The following is a 19,746-nucleotide window of genomic DNA, read 5'->3' as shown; positions in this document are numbered from 1 at the left end:
CTATATATACGCTTCGCTTACTAGACAGGCGTGTTCCTAGGAAAAACCTGTTAACACCTCTGTAGCACTGTAAAAGCTGGGGTAATATTTTGACCCGCGGCTAGAGGCGCCACTAGTAACACAGCTCAAGCTAGGGGAAAATTTTGACCAGCGTCGAGATGGAGCCACAATCGGTATGCAAGTTGAGCCATAGAACACGCTGGTCTAGTAAGCGAAGCGTATATATAGTCTTTGCTCACTAGTCAGGCTGACTACTAAACAATATCCATATGTCCAACCCTGTCGTCAACTCTATCATTATATGGTGGCGCCATCTATCACTTTCAAGGTGGAATATTCGAAAAAGTTATTTTCATAGGATATAGTTCCCGCCGCTAACAGCGGATGGCGCCACCGACCAATAATTATGTTCCCAATTTTGAAAAAATTTGTTTCGCGGAAGGCTGATTGAAACTGTAATTCTAGCGGTACTATTCCCAATTCAACGGTCTGGCCAATCCCGCCAGAAGATCGTTTTCATTAAAGCAAACGCGTTAATTTCAGGTCTACGAAAACTTGGGCGAACACCGAGGCTTTCAAGTATCTCATTCCCCCGATTCGTCGTGCGACGGGGTCGTCTCACCCTGGGAGGGCACCAGGGTGCTCAGGCTCACCATGAGTTAGTATTATTAAAACAAACCTTTCCATTAAAACTCTCGTTTAAAGTTAAACCCGGTAATTTATATCAATGAACCCTTCTTAAACCGTAAGCCCAGGCTTAACGCTAAGTTCAATAAAGGTTCTATTTTTATTATTTTTTGGCGTCGATACAGCCAAGCCCCCGATCGTCGGCTGTTTATTCCCGTCTTGGGCCACTGGCCCTCACAGGTGGCACACGCTGGACAGCCGGAAGTCGTTCGTCTTCGGACACAAAAACACCACGCTTCGGATCGTCCACTCTCGCGGCGAGTTTCCGGACTCCAAGATTACGTGTTCCGAGGAGATTTACGCGGCAGTCAATACGACGACCGTCGTGGCTTACACTGTCTCCGGATGGTAAGGATTTAGTACACCTTTCAACCCCCTTCTTCGGAAGGTTGACCCCCTACCACCGCTGATTATTGGTGGCCAAATTTAGGAAATATAACATTTATTGTTTCTTTCATGGTTTCTCTCTTTTGCCTCGACAGCGACACCGGTTTCGTATGCGTGACCTTCCACAGGAGAGACGGACAGATCATTGAGCTACAAGTAGGTAGGTGACTTAATTTCATTATTTATTTTATTTCTTTTTATTACACTACAATTTGAAAAATATTTGTAGGTTTATTATTGTAAAAGTTACCGTGGTATTTAATGGAAAGGTGATGTTTGGTGGGCTTAAATGATTGAAAATAGTTTATTTTATAATAAGTAAGGCCACAACTTTAAAGGGCTGGAGAAAATTTATTACAGTCAAAGCTAGCAGTGGTGTAATGGAGTGGCTAGCACTTTTCCCTGTCAGCTAGGAGCAACAAACAGTGCACCCCACACAAAGAGAACGCAACCCATCAAAAGTCATGCATTTTCTTGCGTACAGTTTTCATTGGTTACACGCTTTAGCGCCTGCTGCCGTCGGAAGGGGAAAATTCGGAAATTGTCTTCCCCCTTTCCGTAAAACGTTCAGCGTAAAGGTTCGTCCAATGAAATTTGTACACTACACTGCCTTAGCGTGTTTAAACTTGGAGGAGAGAAGTATTCTGGAGTGGAAAAGTCGGGCGCCACCTGCGGCTTTGTAAAATTCCCATCATGCACTTTTTGGTCGGACGTCATCAAGCCAGAATGATGGCATTATCAGCTGACGTCCGACCAAAAACCGGGGTAGTCTGGGTAATTCTAACAGCAATAGGCGGGAAAGGACGTTCTTATTACCGCTATGGGATTTTCCACTCCAGAATACTTATCTCCTCCAAGGTTTAAAGGCTAGCTGCGTTCTCCGTGTTTTTGTTGCTCCTAGCTGTCAGCAAGAGTAACCGGTTTCGATCCCAGCTTGTGACACTGGTGGAAAAATATAATTTTCTACCACGTTGTTCTGTTTCCGCTTTCCTGTTGAGGTTGGCACTTAGCAGTAATAGCATAAGCGTATCATAAGGTCCCCATAAGCAAAGGTCTAGGCAAAATTTTTGACGATCACATACCCATTATTAAGAGGTATGTATTCAAAATTTGCACCTCCTAGTGGCTACGTCCTCAACTATGCATATCTGAAATAAGTCTCGCGAAATGCATTATGAATGCACACCAGCCGTGCGCGAACGTGTTTAAACTTAGATACACGCGGGAGAAATCTCCGCCGCGAGCCCTTAGCACCGTAGCCAAGGCTTATTCGCAATTTTATCGCTTTAAAACTTAAAATTAACACTTATCTTTGCAAAATGATTAATCAGAGCCTAAAACTGGCTATTAGAAATAAGAGTTGCGTTTCTGAAGGTATTTTTTTTTCAAATTGGAGATTTAGACGCGTTTTGTGTGGCATTTATCACTCCGAGCGTGGCTGCTCTACCAAGTAAGATAATATTTTAGATGTAAAATTTTTTAAAAAGATGTCGCTACTGCCCTATCGTCGTACGTTCATTTTCTTCTCACATGTACAACGCCGTAAACATGGGGCTCTATGCAGGGCTTGCCACCACCCTCCTACGCATTGTAACCCGACCACCTGAATTAAAAAGGCTTCAAAAGTCGCTTGATGACTGAGGCCTAAGGTGGTGCCTTTGGTATTTTATTATTATTATTATTTTTATTATTATTTACAGGGCCCCCAGAGGTCCTATAATTCCTATAAAATCCTATATTTTCAAAAATGTCCTATAACATCCAATATTTTTAGCAAAATCCCCCAAAAGTCCTATAAAATCCTATAATTTTGATATTTTGCCCATTTCAAATCCAACCACGCAGTGAAATTGCTATATTTAGCTATAGGAGAAATTCCTATACCAAGTCATTCTAGTCTATACTTTTGTTATTGTTAACATGGTTAGCTACTAGTATATTTTTGTGGTAAAATGGTTAAATAGTTTCTATTTTTTAAGTGAAAATCAAAGATTTATTTATCTAAATATAGATTTGTTTTTTAAAGGCATAAAGTTAGTAAATGAAATAGCATATATAGTCCTACAAAATCCTATAATTTTGTAAAAATAGTCCTATAAAGTCCTATATTCTTAGAAATATAATCCTATTTTTCCTATAAAAAAATTGAAGATTTGAGTGGGGGCCCTGTTATTACCTTTATTATGGGGACCTTATGATAGGCTTATGGTAATAGTTATTGTAGGCCCAAGTGAGCTAGTGACTTTTAATGCCCTTAAATAAACCCAGGAGTTGGTGCCACCTAGGAGCAACAAACTCACGGAGGACGCAGCTAGCCTTTAAACACGCCGAGGGGCTGATCACTCCGCGTAATCGGTGTACAGAGCCGTACCTTTGACTGTACTAATGGGACTACGCGTAATCTTTGAAGTCCCTGCCTTTGGCAGTGCTAATCTAAGCGTAATCCGGTGTACAGACTTTCTAAGAGTGGTTAGCCCCTCGAAACACGCTAACGAAGGGTTGTGTACGAATTTCATTGGACGAGCGTCACGAGCCTTTATGCTGAACGTTTTACGGGTGGGGGGAAGACAATTTCCGAATTTTCCCCTTCCGCCGGCAGCAGGCGCTAAAGCGTCTAGCCAATGAAAAACGTACACAAGAAAATCCACGACTTTTGACGGGTTGCGTTCTCCTTGTGTGGGGTGTTGTGTTTGTTGCTCCTAGGTGCCACGTGAGCCAAAAGCAGCTGTTGGCTCACGTGGCACCAACACCTGGATTTAATTAATGGCATTAAAAGCTCTGACTTGGACCTATACATGAAACCCCTCCGCCACTGAAAATTGTAGCTTAAATTATTTTACATGTAACTCAACTAATTCTTCCTTTGATAACGGATGAGATTGCATCTTATGTCTGACCAAATTACTAAAATTATAAAATATATAAGAAATAGCCCCTGTAGAAATGTTTAACACGCAAAGTACCGATCAGAGGCACGATGCTAATTTCGCTCTAAAAGCTATCGCGTTACGGTACCATCATCCTAGGAATAAACTTCACCTTTCGGCAACCTTACCTAAGTAAGGCAAAGTGTCGTAACACCTAAAAAAATATGGAGAAACGTTATCTTTCCACCGATGGGAATAAATTTCCACTTAGTCGCGCGCCGGAAAAAAGGGCCTAAAATACTAATACGTTTTCCGTTCTATCTTTCGTCTTTGGGATACAAGTTTTCTCTATCGATTTGCTAAAAAGTAGCTCATTTTGTTCTCTTGGAACGAACGCACGATCCGGACTCGGGGGCCTAGGCGGGGAGCGTGGCAATGAATGCGAATTTTCTCGAAACGACGGATTCGCGGCAAGTAGGCCTACGCTTTTTTGTCACTTTTGGACTGAGATGGTTTTTTAAGAGTAGTAACGGATAGGATCAGAAACACACCGTCGGAGGAGTCGATTTCTCATTCAATGCCCGATCGCTCGTGCCGGCCGCTCGTTTGTTATGGCCCGTGACGCGTGCTACGTTCGAGAAGGGGTTAAGCCACCCCCGTCCGTCACCACTTCACAACTGGTGATTTTCTCCCGACAAAAATGCCTCGATCGAAAGTTACGGAGTTTCCTTTTACGCCGAGATAGGGGATATTCAGTTCGAATCAAAAATTAACTCGTTTCTGGAGTTTTTTCTTGGCCCTTTCTTTCTTCGGTCAGCGGTCATAAATTATCCTTTGACCGGATGTTTGATTTATGGTCAGGGAAATCATCCGGGCTTCTTTACTTTATAGCGCGCGAGGACACTGGAGTTTCCCCAACATTGCCTACTGACTTATTTATTTATTTATGTTTCATATTTTCTCTTCCCCCGTTTTCTCTCTTCTCCCCGTGACGTGGCTGCTCCGTTTGGTAATGGAGGCGATCTGGCTTTGACACCTCAAGAGGCCTGCCAAGTTGGCCATTTCGATCCAATTCACGCCCAGTTTCTCACATTAGTCAGTGCGTAAGCCGCTATAACTTTTGGACATGACCCACCCACCCCAACCACCCAACCCGACCACCAAACCCCGGATCCCGACCCCTATTCCTTAAAGTCAACATCACGGATATCAGAAAAATGTTTGTGAAGTCTGTGGTATACTTAACGTTTGTTTATTTAGAAATATTTTCTGTATGAGTGAACGGTTTGAAAGGTGGTCGATTGATTTTGATGGACTCTTAACCTTTCGTGACCTCTGTGGTTGTTTCGTTCGTGTTTGGGCCAAGTTCACTTTTCAATTAGTCGAGTTTTAACAACATAATTTTAGAATTACTTAATTCCACAGAGTGTGGTTTTCTGGAATTGCAATAAGTAGTTTCAAACAAAACTGTTCTTTATAGACCAAATTAACCTTTCAATAGTAACATAAGTATGACACTTCCTATTATTTGAATACTAATTTGCTTACCGATCCTTTTTTGGACACTGACACTTTCGTTAAAAACCTCCGACTGGAACTGAGTAGCGTACCTAGGAGTAACAAACACAGCACAAGGAGAACGCAACCCGTCAAAAGTCACGCATGTTCTTGCGTACAGTTTTCATTAGTTAGACGCATTAACGCCGGCTGCCGTCGGTAGGGGAAAATTTGGAAATTGTCTTCCCCCTTTCCGTAAAAAGTTCAGCGTAAAGGCTCGTCCAATGAAATTTGTACACAACACTGCGTTCGCGTGTTTATGATAATACAATCTATTAAAGTTATACCAACGACATATCTCTGATGAAGACATTTCCCATCCTCTATCCCGAGCCTAATTAAACTCAATTAATTTGAAACGTGGTTTAAAATAAATGATTCGGTGTTCTCTCCTTAGCACCATCAAGCGGAGCAGTGGCTTGTCCGCAGCTCACCCTGACCAACGGGCTTCGAGCCCAAACCTCGGCGGTCTATCGTTCCTGTCGTAGCGGAAGCCAAGTGTCCGTGATTGGATGCCAAGACCGCGACACCCTCGAGTTCCTCACCACCTGTGCCACTTACCGCGAAAAGAAAAGTAACTTCAACCCTTTTTTTGCGGTCTCCGATGAAGAGTTAATAGAGCTTGGTTCTTTTGATGGTGTGTTTAGCGTTCCGTTGCCACGGCGGCTGGGACGAAGATGACCGGAGCTACTTGATAGCGGAACTTCGGGGCTCCAGGTCCAAGTACTGCATGGTGTTTTCGCAGACGGAGAAGATCACGTACTTCTCCGGGCTTCACGATACGTGCCACCGTTCCGTCATTCCAGGAATCACGGGAAACATCACCTACAACATCTCGTCGGCGGGTGAGTCCACGAACCTGACATATCTTTATGCTTTTGTATATGCTTCGAAATAATAGACAGTTACCGCTTAGTCCAAGAAACACAGGGACGTAGGGAGAGAGGGGGGTTAGGTGATACAGATAGTCAATAGGCACCATCCGTGAGAGATAAAAATAACGTTTTTTAAAGAACTTGAAAAAAATAATCAGCTAAGAGTTACATATTTTTAAATTATTTTATATTTTTTTAATATTTTAGGGACACAAATATTAAAAAACATACCAGAAATTTCGTTTTTTTTTGGAGCCATGCTGTTGCAGGCCACGTGCTGACAGACTCACCTTCGCTACTAGCGACACCACGCGAGATAAATAGGAAATAGGCTGCCGCAACGAAGCTTCGGGCGCGAAATATCTACCGTGCGACGTCCCTGTGTTTCTTGGTCTAAGGTTACAGCGACTCGTAAAAATGCGTCTACGTGTTTTTCCTACAGGGCCGTGTTTTGGACTAGGACAAATAGGCAATAGACCTTCCTTTAAATTCCTAGCAAAACAGGCCAAACACTTTCACAAAGACAACATAGCGCTACTTCAGTAGGACTAGCAAACTTATTTATTCTTTTGATTAAAAAATTCTGCTTTTGCTCATTCTTATTTGAATGGTATTTTCTAAAGCGTCACCCATAAAGTCGATTTTCAAAATATAGCTAAGATAGCCTACGTGAAGATAGTATATTTCAAAATATAGTAAGTCCATAACTGAACTATTTACAAAATCCTAGAGATATAGTTCATTAACTATTTCTAATGGTTTGTATAAAACTATAACCGCTAGACGAGTAGGATTTTGATCAAAAATCCACTATTTATCCAGACAAGTAGGTTGGTAGATTTGCCAGATTATCCTTTTATGAGCCTCCCTGGTTCATGAAAAATCGGGCCAAACCTTCTGCCTCTCTATACACAAAAGTAAATACGCACATAAGTAGTATTTTATAAAATGGTCCGTATCTTTTGAAGGACCTGGTTTCGAATGTTAAGTTTATTAATTACGCTTCAATAAGCAAAGTATATTTAAACAGAGTACAAAAAATTATTTAATCTAAACAAATGTCCAAGACCTAACATTTTTTGAAGTAATTTACTCGTGGGTCCCGTGTTATCTTATAATCCATTACATTAGATCGTTTCGAAGTGATGAAGAGTCATTTGCAATACCGTCGAAATTGGCGTTTAGGCATTTCCATGAGTCGATGAAACTATCTACTAAGTACCAAGCCGGGTTAAAAATTATCGTCAAATTACAACTGCACTGAAGTCATAAAAATTGTTGCTCATAACGAAGTCCTATTAGAAATAAAAGTGATATTTTATGATAACCACAAAGATCTAATTTAGAAGCTGCTAAATCTTGTTCGACTTTTCGTTTCGTAGTGTGTTATTTAGTATTTCATTCCATTTCGTCAATTTTAATAAAATACTGTTTAGAAAGTTTTTGATTTAGCTAGTATTACCAGAAGTAAATAATATCACTTGTGAGAGAACATGAACCTTGATTTCTAAAAATGTAATCGTTCAAAACTAATAAAACAATACCATCCCTAATTTCCATTAATTTCCTAAGTTTCTTACTAACACTGATCTTTTTCTCTTTCAAAATACCCTCTCTTTATCGATCCTTGCCACTCTGATTGGAACGCTATCGCCATCTGTGAACGAAACAAGGCGAGTGCGAACAGCTTATAGCAGACTCCGGCGTCTCCGTCCGCCTGTCCCTACTCTCTGTCATCGTGTCATGGACGATTTTGAGCTGCGCCGCCGTTACGCGGTGACGTTGCGTGCAATTTCGTTTCGATAAAATTTATACAGTAGAGACTGCAAAACAAAAACGCGCGAAATTAAACTGTAAAAATTACGTACGTTGAAGACGATAGTGGCGGGTGCTGAATTTCCGAGTAACATTGTGACGTTTGAGCAATAAACTATATACATAATAATAATATAACGTGGCGCCAGATGGCGCTGTATAACTACGCGGTTGTTTATGGGCTGGACAAAAGAAAACAAATAACTGTTAAAAATATTTTTTCTTCCTACCACTTCACCCACACACTGCTTCCTCAGGAAAAATATTCAAACAAATGTTTATTTTTTCGGCTTTGACTATATATATGATAAACGCTATAAACCTGGAGTGATTGAATTTGAAGAATGTATATTATGCAAAAAAAAGATGAATTACCTTTAAACGCGACGTTATATTTACCAACAACCTATTTTGTTTTCCGTTCGACGATTTTCGCGCTTGATATTTACCCTGGTATATTATTAGTTAATAATAGTTAAAATTAAAAACCGGATCTGGAAGAGAAGAAAATTTGTATCTTGTGTAATCGCGAAATCAAATCCTAAAAATATGAATTTGATATGCGGGGGAAAAAACTAAGGCAAAAAGCTCAATGTTTGCAATAAACATAATTATTATTTACCAAAAATAATATTTTATTTACTAAAATAACATTTTATTTACCAAATAACATTATTTTATTTAAAAAAAATACATTTTTAACAGAAAAAAACAATTTTTTACAGAAAAAACATTTACCGAAAAAAACCTTTTATTTACCAAAATAACTTTTTTCTTATTTAACAAAAAACCTTTTATTGTAAAAAAACATTTGATTTAAAAAATACATTTTTTACAGAAAAATAACAGTTTTTTTACCGAAACCAAACATTTATTTACCAAATAACATTTTTTTACATATACAAAAAATAGATATACTGCTTATTGACATCCATAAATCGTGAAATTCATAAGACAGTGACTGGCTCTTCCTTCCTTCCTTCAAATTGGTTGTTATCATAAGTAACAAAACACATAAGTATACCAATTAGCAAAAATCATCATCGATCTTAATTTCAGAGCTATAACGCAATCAAGGTTTAGCTCTCAGCACAGAGCCCCCTAGTGTCTAACTATACCCAAGTCGAAATATATAACTACCAAGGATGATAATATACTATTCAGTTAGGTTGTCAGTCCAAGTTGGAGTTGTTCGACATTGTCAGTGTGGAAAAAAGATTCGTCCAGAATAGAAAAAAAAAATGTGTCATACTTATATAATATGTTACTCTTGGCATTACATATGCCTTATAATTTGCATAATTCGTAAACATATTGTTTTAAAATTTTCAATTCCATTGTGTGAAAGCGATAACGAATTCTTTAAAAGTCAGATTTTCAAGGGGCCTCTTGACCCCTTTATATCAAAAACACTTTCTTTTCAATAAGTTTAAAAAATGGCAGTAACTTCCGGCGTTAACTTCAATCGTAAGGATTTAATTACACATTATATTTATTTCATAAGACCTTGAGTGCGTCTTAATAGGATATACATTCCAACCGGTTTACGGTATTCTTAATATCACATAGCATAAGTACATAATATAGTTCTTAGTAGTAAGTATCCATCCGCCTGCACTCATAAAGCTCGCGAGTGAATTTCGAGCTCACGCGCGTGCCTCGTTTCAAAAACCAAGTTCGCGCACTAGCAAGCGTAATAGTTCTTTTTATAAATTCAGCTAACGTCATAACTTTATTAGAATAGTTTTGACACGCGCGGTTTGCACGCGCACGTTAAAATACGAGGTTTCTCGCGCCCAAGGCGCGCGCTCGTAATATTACCAAAGTTAAAGTTGTTAAACAATAAGGCCATGTTAATTTATAAAAACGCCTATTAGGAATCCGGCTTTATATGGGTTTTTCTAGCGCGCGTGAGAATCGCACGTGCGAAGAATATACCAATAAAGTTGTGTCATAAGAGCAACATGTTATATTTTAAACTTTTTATTCATTTTATTTTTATAGAAATAACTATTCTTTACTAAACTTTCTGGATAGTTCAGAACTTTTGTACGAATAGTTGTGATTCGTACGATTTGACGTACGCAGCCCGATGTGCAGACGAATTTTAGAGATTTCAACCTTGAGTTCCGGCCAGTACTTGCTCTTGAGCAGGTACCATTTAGAACGGTTCCGAACGGTTCAACAAGAGGTTCTTGTCTGCGAATAGTTTTCAGCTTATGATTCACCTCATAAGATATTAGTTATACACTTCTGAAAGCAGTTATTTTCCTTTTTTTATCTTTAAAGCGCTGCTTTTGCGTAAATATTTAATCGTTTCAAACTGTGTCCTTGAATCGAACTGCTCAGTCATCTCTCCTTGCATGCAATTGGAGATTGAATGTTAAGGACAATTTTATCCACCTCCCCTCCGTAACGATAAAAAATACAAATGGGCTGCTTTCCTAGCTCGACAATTATTGGTTCAGCGTACTGAGTCTCTCCAGACAAAAAATAAAATTTTATCTCCTATCTCCTAGTCGGAATAAACGCTTAGCAGATAAAGACTAGCTTTTCGCTCGTCGTTATTGTGTGGCTAGACTCTTATCACTTTGGTTTCATAGGCGACTCATCGTACATTGTTGAAAAATGCCTGTGTCAGTGAAATACACTCAGGTAAATTTATTTGATTTTTAAAATTATATTTCATTTTAATTTATAAGATAAATTTATATCATATTTTATAAGAAAATAATATAGTGTAATTTATAAGAAAAAAATAGTATAATTTATAAGAAGAAAATAGTATAATTTATAAGACAAAATATAGTTAATTTATAAGACAAAATTTAGCATAATTTATATTTTATAAGAAAAAGGTACTATCAGTTATAATCTAAAAGAAAAAGGTAGTATAAGTTATAATCTATAAGAAAAAGGTAGTATAAGTTATAATCTATAAGAAAAAGGTAGTATAAGTTATAATCTATAAGAAAAAGGTAGTATAAGTTATAATCTATAAGAAAAAGGTACTATAAGTTATAATCTATAAGAAAAAGGTACTATAAGTTATAATCTATAAGAAAAAGGTACTATAAGTTATAATCTATAAGAAAAAGGTACTATAAGTTATAATCTATAAGAAAAAGGTACTATAAGTTATAATTTATAAGAAACAAATGTACTATGAGTTATAGTTTATAGTAAAAATATTGGCTATAATTAATAGTAAAAATATTTGGTATAATTTATAGTAAAAATATTTGGTATAATTTATAGTAAAAATATTTGGTATAATTTATAGTAAAAATATTTGCTATAATTTATAGTAAAAATATTTGCTATAATTTATAGTAAAAATATTTGCTATAATTTATAGTAAAAATATTTGCTATAATTTAAAGTAAAAATATTTGCTATAATTAATAGTAAAACTATTTGCTATATAATTAAAGTTTTCAATGGCTATAGGAAAATCCACAATATTTAGAAAAGTATACATGGATTATTCTTTAATTATTTCAATATAAGAACTTCACTTTTAGTTTTCAATTACTATAGAAAAATTACGCAAATTTATTCTTTAAATATTTCAATTAAAAAGACAGAAATAGTCTATTAGAATTTTTGGTAGTTTTTCTATAGATTATTACATAGAATTTCTATAGACAATTTTGTTAAGGGGCGGTTCACGCAAAATTCCGAAAATCTTGACTTAATAACAGTACGCTTGTGCGATCGAGGTTGTTCAAAACTTGATCACGTACGTTTTAGCTCTAGACGCTCTTAAATGGCGATCGACGGCGACAATCCGCTGTATTTTCGTCAGCGGCGTTTATGAATTTTTCACCATAAAAAGTGGATAAAATCCGTATCATATTTATCGAAAACAATGCTTAGGAAACACATAGGAGCAACAAACACAAGGAGAACGCAGCTAGTCTTTAAACATGCTAACGCAGCGTTGCATACAAATTACATTGGACGAGCCTTAACGCTGAACGTTTTACGGGCGGGGGGAAGACAATATCCTAATTTTTCCCATCCAACGGCAGCAGGCGCTAAAGCGTCTAACCAATGAAGAATGTACGCGAGAAAATGTACGACTTTTGAAGGCTTGCGTTCTACTTGTGAGGGGTGCTGTGTTTGTTGCTCCTAGAGGAAACATGAACACTTCAAAATTAATCGTACCCATGAGAAAACTGTTACGAGTTAAATAAAATCCATTTTTTTAAAATGTTTATTAAAACAGTATTGAAATGATCATGTAGTAGAACCGACAACGTGGGGTTAACATCGGCGGCTTTAGAGACTTAACTACGAGTGTCTAACGTCATGAAACGCTTGATATAGATTTTCATCAACAACCAATTCGTGAACTCTCAAAGCGGAAAAGTCTTCCCCACCATCAACCCAGCGACCGCCGAAAAGATTTGCGATGTCCAGGAAGGGGACAAGTACGAGGTGGACCAAGCCGTGTCCGCCGCTAAGGCCGCTTTCAAGTTAGGGTCTCCGTGGAGGACTATGGACGCTTCCGCTCGCGGTAGAATCATCCAAAAGCTCGCCGATCTGATGGAAAGGGATATCGACTATTTGGCCGTGAGACAGCGTTTTGTTACTTATAGAGAGCTGCATTTGAAGCAGAAATTTTACCATTCCAGCCCATTCCAATCCCAACCATTCCCACTCCATTTGACATTAATCTTACCGTTCCCGCCCAGTACCATTGCCATTCCACATTAATCTTACTATACCCACCCAATCCCATTCTGACCATTACCATTCCATTTGACATTACTCTTACCATTCCCGCTTAGTCCCATCCCGAATATTCTCATTCTATTTGACATAAATCTTTCCATTCCCATTCCATTTGACATTAATCTTACCATTCCCGACCATTCCCATTCCATTTGCATTTAATCTTATCATTCCCGCTTAGTCCCATCCCAAATATTCCCATTTCATCTTACATTAATCTTACCATTCCCGCTTAGTCCCATCCCGACCCTTTCATTCCATTTTACATTAATCTTGCCATTCCCACCTAGTCCCATCCAGAATATTCCCATTTCATTTTACATTAATCTTACCGCCCAGTCCCATTCCATTTTACATTAATCTTACCATTCCCGCTTAGTCCCATCCCGAATATTCTCATTCTATTTGACATAAATCTTACCATTCCCGCCCAGTCCCACCCCGACCATTCCCATTCTATTTGCCATTAATCTTACCATTCCCGCTTAGTCCTATCCCGAATATTTCCATTCCATTTTATATTAATCTTGCCATTCCCGCTTAGTCCTATCCTGAATATTCCCATTCCATTTTACATTAATCTTACCACTCTCGTCCAGTCCCATTCGATTTGACATAAATTTTACCATTCTCGCTCAGTCCCATCCCAACCATTCCCATTCCATTTGACATAAATCTTACCATTCCCACCCCAACCGTGTAAATTACAAAATTCAAGTTACCATAGAGGCTCATGGAGCTCTCTAGTCACTGTACAAATTAAGCTCATTTCATTGACAATAATTACTACGTAGAATCTGGAAACTCTCAACAATGGTAAGCCATTGCTCAACGCGAAAGGAGATGTCCTCATGGGAGTAGCGACCTTGAGGTACTTCGCCGGTTATGCCGATAAAATTCACGGCAAAACAATCCCTGCTGGTAAAGAGATTTCTTCTTTATTTTCTTTAAGCATTCAATTAATTTCTTTATACGTTTTTAAGATGGTGACGTTTTCTCCTACACTCGTATCGAACCTGTTGGAGTGTGTGGCGCCATTCTGCCGGTAATGTCTTTACTTCCTCGTCCTTGTATCATTTATCTCTCTAAAGTATCATTGGTATACGTGTAGTGGAACTTCCCGATCATGATGGTGACCAATAAGATCGCCCCGGCTTTGGCAGCTGGTAACGTATTGGTCATTAAACCGGCCGAACAGACGCCACTGACCGCTCTGTACATGGCCGCTCTGACCAAAGAGGCTGGCTTTCCCGACGGCGTCATCAACGTCATTCCCGGGTACGGTCCAACTGCCGGTGGCGCCATCACCGGACATTTCGACGTCGATCACGTCACTTTCACCGGTTCCACCGAGGTACGCGTTTACATTTTTCACGTAGCTTTGGAAGATTCCAAATTTTTAATACGGTTGTTTCGTAGATTGGTAAGATCATCCAAGAAACGGCTGGTAAATCCAACGCCAAACGAGTTACTCTCGAGATGGGTGGAAAAAGTCCTTTGGTTGTCTTTGCGGATGCTGATTGTAGGTTACGAAGGTCATTGATTTCAAATAACGCTTGTTAAAGATTCGTTCCGCGTGGTGTAGTGGATTTGGCCGTTCCGATAGCCCACGAAGCCGTTTTCTTCAACATGGGCCAGTGCTGCTGTGCCGGTTCAAGGACTTACGTTCAAGAAGAAATTTACGACGAGTTTGTGAAGAGAAGCAGAGAGTTGGCATCCAAGAGGGTGGTTGGGGATCCTTACAAAGAAACAACCCAACAAGGTCCCCAGGTATACATCCTTGTCCTCTTATGGGGTCGTAATTTAAGTCTTCGGTTTTGGTTCGTTAACAGATCGACAGTGATCAATATACCAAAGTATTAGAGCTGATTGAATCTGGCAAAAAGGAAGGCGCCAAGGTTGAATGCGGCGGTGGGAAAGTAGCGGGTTCCAAGGGGTACTACGTCCAGCCCACCGTCTTTTCCAACGTCCAAGAGAACATGAGAATCGCCAAAGAGGAAATCTTCGGTCCCGTTCAACAGCTCATCAAGTTTAAAACTATGGAGGAAGTCATCGAGAAATCGAATAATACCGCCTATGGCTTAGCCGCCGGAGTTTTCACTTCCGACATCAACAAAGCCTTGACCTATTCCAGCGCTGTCCGAGCTGGTACCCTTTGGTAATTATACTTTTGGGTTCTTCGTTGATGGTTTTATGAACGGTTTTTAACTTTCATAATTACAAAGGGTGAATTGCTTCTTGGCTTTCGCGCCGCAAAATCCTTTCGGAGGATTCAAGATGTCAGGACATGGAAGGGAATTGTAAGTTTTTCTTGAAGTATGCTATGGGCTTTGTTGTAACAGATAGAGTTTAATGGTTGTCGCTTGTTTAAATTTACTTAGAGGAGAGGACGCGTTGAAAGAGTACACAGAAGTTAAGACGGTAATTACCAAACAATTATTTTTTATTGAAAGGTTAACTGATGTCAAGGTTTGTAATTTGTGTTTTTAGGTGACGATTAAAGTACCGAAGAAGAACTCTTAGGCTGGAAGACCATCCTGATCGTCCACCATATAATTATCTCAAATAAAGTTTTCGTTTAATTAATGTAAATTGACTGTTGTTTTTGATGGCAAGAACAAAACGCGGGTGAAGTAAGGTACACAGACACACGAGATTTTCGACCAAGTGTTATATTTATTTGATACCTTGGGCGATGAGGAATATTTGGGTGCAAGAATTATGCGGCGCAAATTTATATTCGCGGAGATATTTAACTTTAAAAATTTAGATTTTTCAATGGATGTTTACTAAAAATTCCTGATACTACCTTATTCTAGTAACTATTGTTGCCACGAGTACAAATTAATTTTTATTAATAAACTAGTACGGCTGTGCGAGTACTCGAACATCATCGATTACTCGGCATATTTTGAGGTCGAGTACTCGAACTCGACCTCAAATAAGTAATTGGAAAATATTCGTCGATTATCGAGTACCAAAAATAGCATAGTCGGTACTCGATTACTTCAATAAGCTGCTCTAACAAGGAGACGACCCGAGCCCCGAGGTGATTCTCACCGATTTTGTTTAAATTCGGGGGAAAAGTTGACCTTTATGATACTTAAAATTTCCCAAAAGGAAGAAATTCAGACGGGCTTTAGTTTTGCCATGGCAACCAAAAATAGGTTTTTGATTGCTTAAAATCTAGTTTTCCCTATGGAAATTAACATGGAGAAATCGCGGATTTTTAGGGTCCTTTGAAAAATTTTAAAATATTAAGAAAAACTACTGTATTAAAAAAATTGTACATTAGGTAAATTCAGGTTAATTTGAATAAATGCGTGTAAATTTGGGAAAAAATATGGGACTTGGGTAAATGCCAAGTAAATTTGGATTATATTATTTAAAATCGGTAAATATGGGTAAATGCATGTACATTTTTGTAAATATGAGTAAAATGCGTAGTGCGCCTTCGCGTTTTTTCTCCAAACTTTATTATTACGTTTTGGTTTGAAGGTCACTTTGATGTCTCTTCACGAGTTCGGATGTCGGCCGGCGTTAGGGCTCAGGAGTCCTAAGCAATATACGGACAGACGGTACATTCATAATTTTAAAAAAGGTGCATTGTATTGTTATTTAACTATCAATTAGTATAATTAGGCTAGTAGCCTAGTATACTTAACTTTTATATCCCACTAGTCACTATAAAGTGCAACCTCTTTGAAGATATTTCCCCAACGCGTATCGTATTCCTATCGGTTGGGATAACGAGTACTGTCTAGAACATAAAATAATATACCATATGTTCATTAAAGATTTATCTCTTACGGTCAAGGGGGGGGGGGGTGTCTAATAAAAATCAGTGAAATCTCCGTCAGCACTCCCTTTTGAAATTTTTCCTTCAACACCCCCCCTGAAATAAAATCCTGGATACGCCTTTGCTTACGGTTTTCTGTGGGATCAGTTCCTGAGTATGGAAATTCGGGCATCGCAGCTCGAAAGAAAGTGGGAGGGGGTAACCAATATAATACCCTAAACACTAAAAATTAAATACTACAATTAAAAAATACTACAATTACTTTGGTGAAAATTAACTCTTAAACAAAACAACTAACTCAAATGATATTGGCGAGGGTAAAAACGAACAAAAATACAATAATCTTAACGGTATAACTATACGAATTTGCGGAATGAACGTTTCAATGGCTACTTCAATGGGGCATGGGGGGGGGGGGGGAATTTTCTGCTTATCGCTTGATTTCGATGTCCTCCGCTACGTTGTCGTCTCTCAGTTTACGGGTTTTCACGTTCCTCGGTTTAAGCAAGAGGCCCGACTCACGCACTTCACGGAACGGGACGTCTCTGGGGGTTGCTTGTTGACGCGTTTATTCTTTTGTCTAATCTCTTTCACTCTTTTTTACTCGTCTACGGTTTGACGGCCGGATTGCGGGTTTCTTATACTCTTTTTCTTTACTTTATTCTGATTTCTTACAAGCTGGCGAGGGCGTAGGTAAAAATTCCAATAGGAAAGTTGTTCTTCGTCACATTACCATTAACTTTCTAATTTTCATTTTTGCTCTAAACCTAATAGTTCTCGAGATAATTTTAGTATGACCTTGAAGACATGGTTCAAGGTGATACAATTTTCCAAATATTAAAATCTCCCACCATGATGAGATTGTCTAACAAATTTCGCCAATGTAACACTTGTTTTGGAGTTATTAGCGCTTTCTTGCAATTTTCCCTTTTACGACCTTTGTGATTTTGGTAAATTTTCCACGACTTCCTATTGGTCGAATCCGATTGGGTCTACGCTATTTAGACCTAAAACGTGACGGGGAACACTTTTATAATTGGAACCAACTTTCTAACACTTACGGTTCTCGAGATAGTTTTTGGATGACCTTGAAGACATAGTGCAAGGTCATCGAAATTTTCAAAGATGGTTTCCCCCTACACACATTCGCCCTGGTCCATATTTTAGTGGACACCCTGTATGTTTAGTCGGGTTTTTGAGTTTTGGATTAAGTCCTTAACATCTTTACGCTACAGAATGCTCGGGACCGATGTCATCGGGGTGGTCTGTTATGGGAATCTCGTTCACGACTTTGCGCGAGGGGTCTTTCTTTTAAGTTAAGTTAAAAGGGATATTCTTTTATAGTTCTTCCGACATGGTATCTCTCTCCTGGTTCGAGAATCCGCATTCTCTCGCACTCTTGACTGTCTGACTCTTGAGAATCAGCCTTCTATACATGGCTTGTCACCCGCGCCGTCGGGGAATCAGGACTCTACCTTTTGGGGCTCTGACTCCTGGTTTTGTACCGGGGATTGTGGGGCGGAGTTCAAATAAAACAAATGGTGACCTAATTTTATTACGTGGGCCATTGGTTCACTTAAGTCTCGTGTCCGGTGATGACGTCTTCGGATCTAGGAAATTTCGGTCGTGATCGCGGGGGCCAGAGGGTCTCGGTGTTACTTTTAGTTTTCGTTTCCAAGCGCCTATGACCTTGTTGCGGCGGCCTTGGTAAATGACGCTTCAGTTTGGCTTTTGTTACCTGGTGGTAGGCCGAAGGCCCGACAACATGAAAATGGTTTCATGGCATCTCTGTGAGCTGAGGGAATGTTGCTGGTTTTGTCTTTGGTCTAACTCATAGCTCGGAGACGATTTGGGAAATATCTGGGCTTGGGAAGGGAGAGGAATGTATTGCACCACGGTCTTGTGACAAACACTTTCATTAGCGAGGGATTTAATTTTGGCCTTGCTGAAGGCAGGGATTTAGTTTAAAATTTATTCTGAGAGAAGGGTTTTATTAATTAGCTTAATTTTCTATTTTATAGCGGGGGTAAGTCAAATTCTATTATCTGTTAAATAAGTATAAAAATGGTCAAGAGTGTGAGGGAAAATGTAATAGCGAAAGTAAATAACATTTAAAAATAAAAAGAATGTAAGTATTCGGGGGAAAGTGAACCTAAGGGGTTACAAAGGTTACTAAAGTTGTGGAAACTGGTTCATTTAAATGAAAGGAATATCTTTCAGCATTGAAAGTTAGTTTATACTCATTTTAAATTTAATTTCCTAATTACTTGGAAAAAAACCAGCTCCTAATCAAGTACTCGACCACACCACTCGTTAAAAATATTACTCGAGGTTTTTTCTGAATTACTTGACTCGAATAAGAGAGAAAATTTCCCCTTAATCAAGTACTCGATTGCTCGACTCGACTACAATATTACCCGACTCGAATACTCGATGAAACAAAATTCGTACTCGATACTCGACTCGATTGCCTAAAACCACTACTCACACAGCCCTATAAACTAGATGACTAGTTTTGCGTGCCATTCGGGAGTTTCATCATATCTGCTAACGAGCGTCATACACCAATATACAGGGTGTTTCAAAGGGTTGTAGGGGGTGAGTTGAGAAGTATGCCTGTTTTTTCCCATTTTCCTACGATGAGTTAAAAGAGCGCCAGAGAGCTTCAAAGTGTGGCCTACTAGCCCCTGGAAGTAGACTGCAAAAAGTGCAAAACCAAGCAGCAGGGATTTTAATACTGTTTAAGTTTACTTTTTTACGCTGGTTACCTCGATTTGTATACAAAGTCCTTTAATTAATTTTTACCTATCACACGAACCCAAACCTTTATGTTCGCATTTCCCTGCTGCTTGGTTTTGCGCTTGTTGCAGCCTACTGTATTTGAAGCAGTGTGCCTAAATATTTATGATTTAAACACAGCGTACGGATTATACACCCGGAACTTTATTAGAAGGTTTGGGTTACCCAACAATGATCCCATGTATAGCCATTGACAATTCGAGTAATCGGGTACCCGAAA

General features: G+C 38.9%; 2 protein-coding genes across 2 annotated transcripts in view; both read left to right on the top strand.

Moving 5' to 3' along the window:
- The window catches only part of LOC149923575 (uncharacterized), a 135,042-nt gene extending 126,330 nt beyond the window's left edge, over positions 1-8,712 (top strand). The window contains exons 7-13 of the mRNA XM_090161256.1: positions 544-658; positions 813-1,035; positions 1,170-1,234; positions 4,960-5,040; positions 5,896-6,072; positions 6,146-6,343; positions 8,047-8,712. Coding sequence (XP_090017382.1) covers positions 544-658; positions 813-1,035; positions 1,170-1,234; positions 4,960-5,040; positions 5,896-6,072; positions 6,146-6,343; positions 8,047-8,153 — 966 coding nt within the window. The 3' untranslated portion in view covers positions 8,154-8,712. The remainder of the gene's footprint in view (positions 1-543; positions 659-812; positions 1,036-1,169; positions 1,235-4,959; positions 5,041-5,895; positions 6,073-6,145; positions 6,344-8,046) is intronic.
- Positions 8,713-10,689: 1,977 nt separating this feature from the next.
- LOC149923574 (retinal dehydrogenase 2-like) lies at positions 10,690-15,520 on the top strand. Its single transcript, XM_090161257.1, has 11 exons — positions 10,690-10,843; positions 12,521-12,766; positions 13,723-13,849; positions 13,912-13,973; positions 14,040-14,282; positions 14,348-14,450; positions 14,514-14,698; positions 14,761-15,086; positions 15,154-15,228; positions 15,310-15,349; positions 15,419-15,520. The coding sequence occupies exons 1-11, from the start codon at positions 10,817-10,819 to the stop codon at positions 15,449-15,451; spliced, it is 1,467 nt and encodes a 488-aa protein (XP_090017383.1). The 5' UTR covers positions 10,690-10,816; the 3' UTR covers positions 15,452-15,520.
- Positions 15,521-19,746: the final 4,226 nt, after the last annotated feature.

The sequence above is a fragment of the Leiobunum rupestre genome, chromosome 10 (assembly GCF_980474605.1).
Source record: "Leiobunum rupestre chromosome 10, qqLeiRupe1.1.hap1, whole genome shotgun sequence".
Classification (NCBI taxonomy): Eukaryota; Metazoa; Arthropoda; class Arachnida; order Opiliones; family Sclerosomatidae; genus Leiobunum; species Leiobunum rupestre.
Note: the sequence above shows the minus strand (reverse complement) of the source record. Positions and strands in the feature narration are given on the sequence as shown.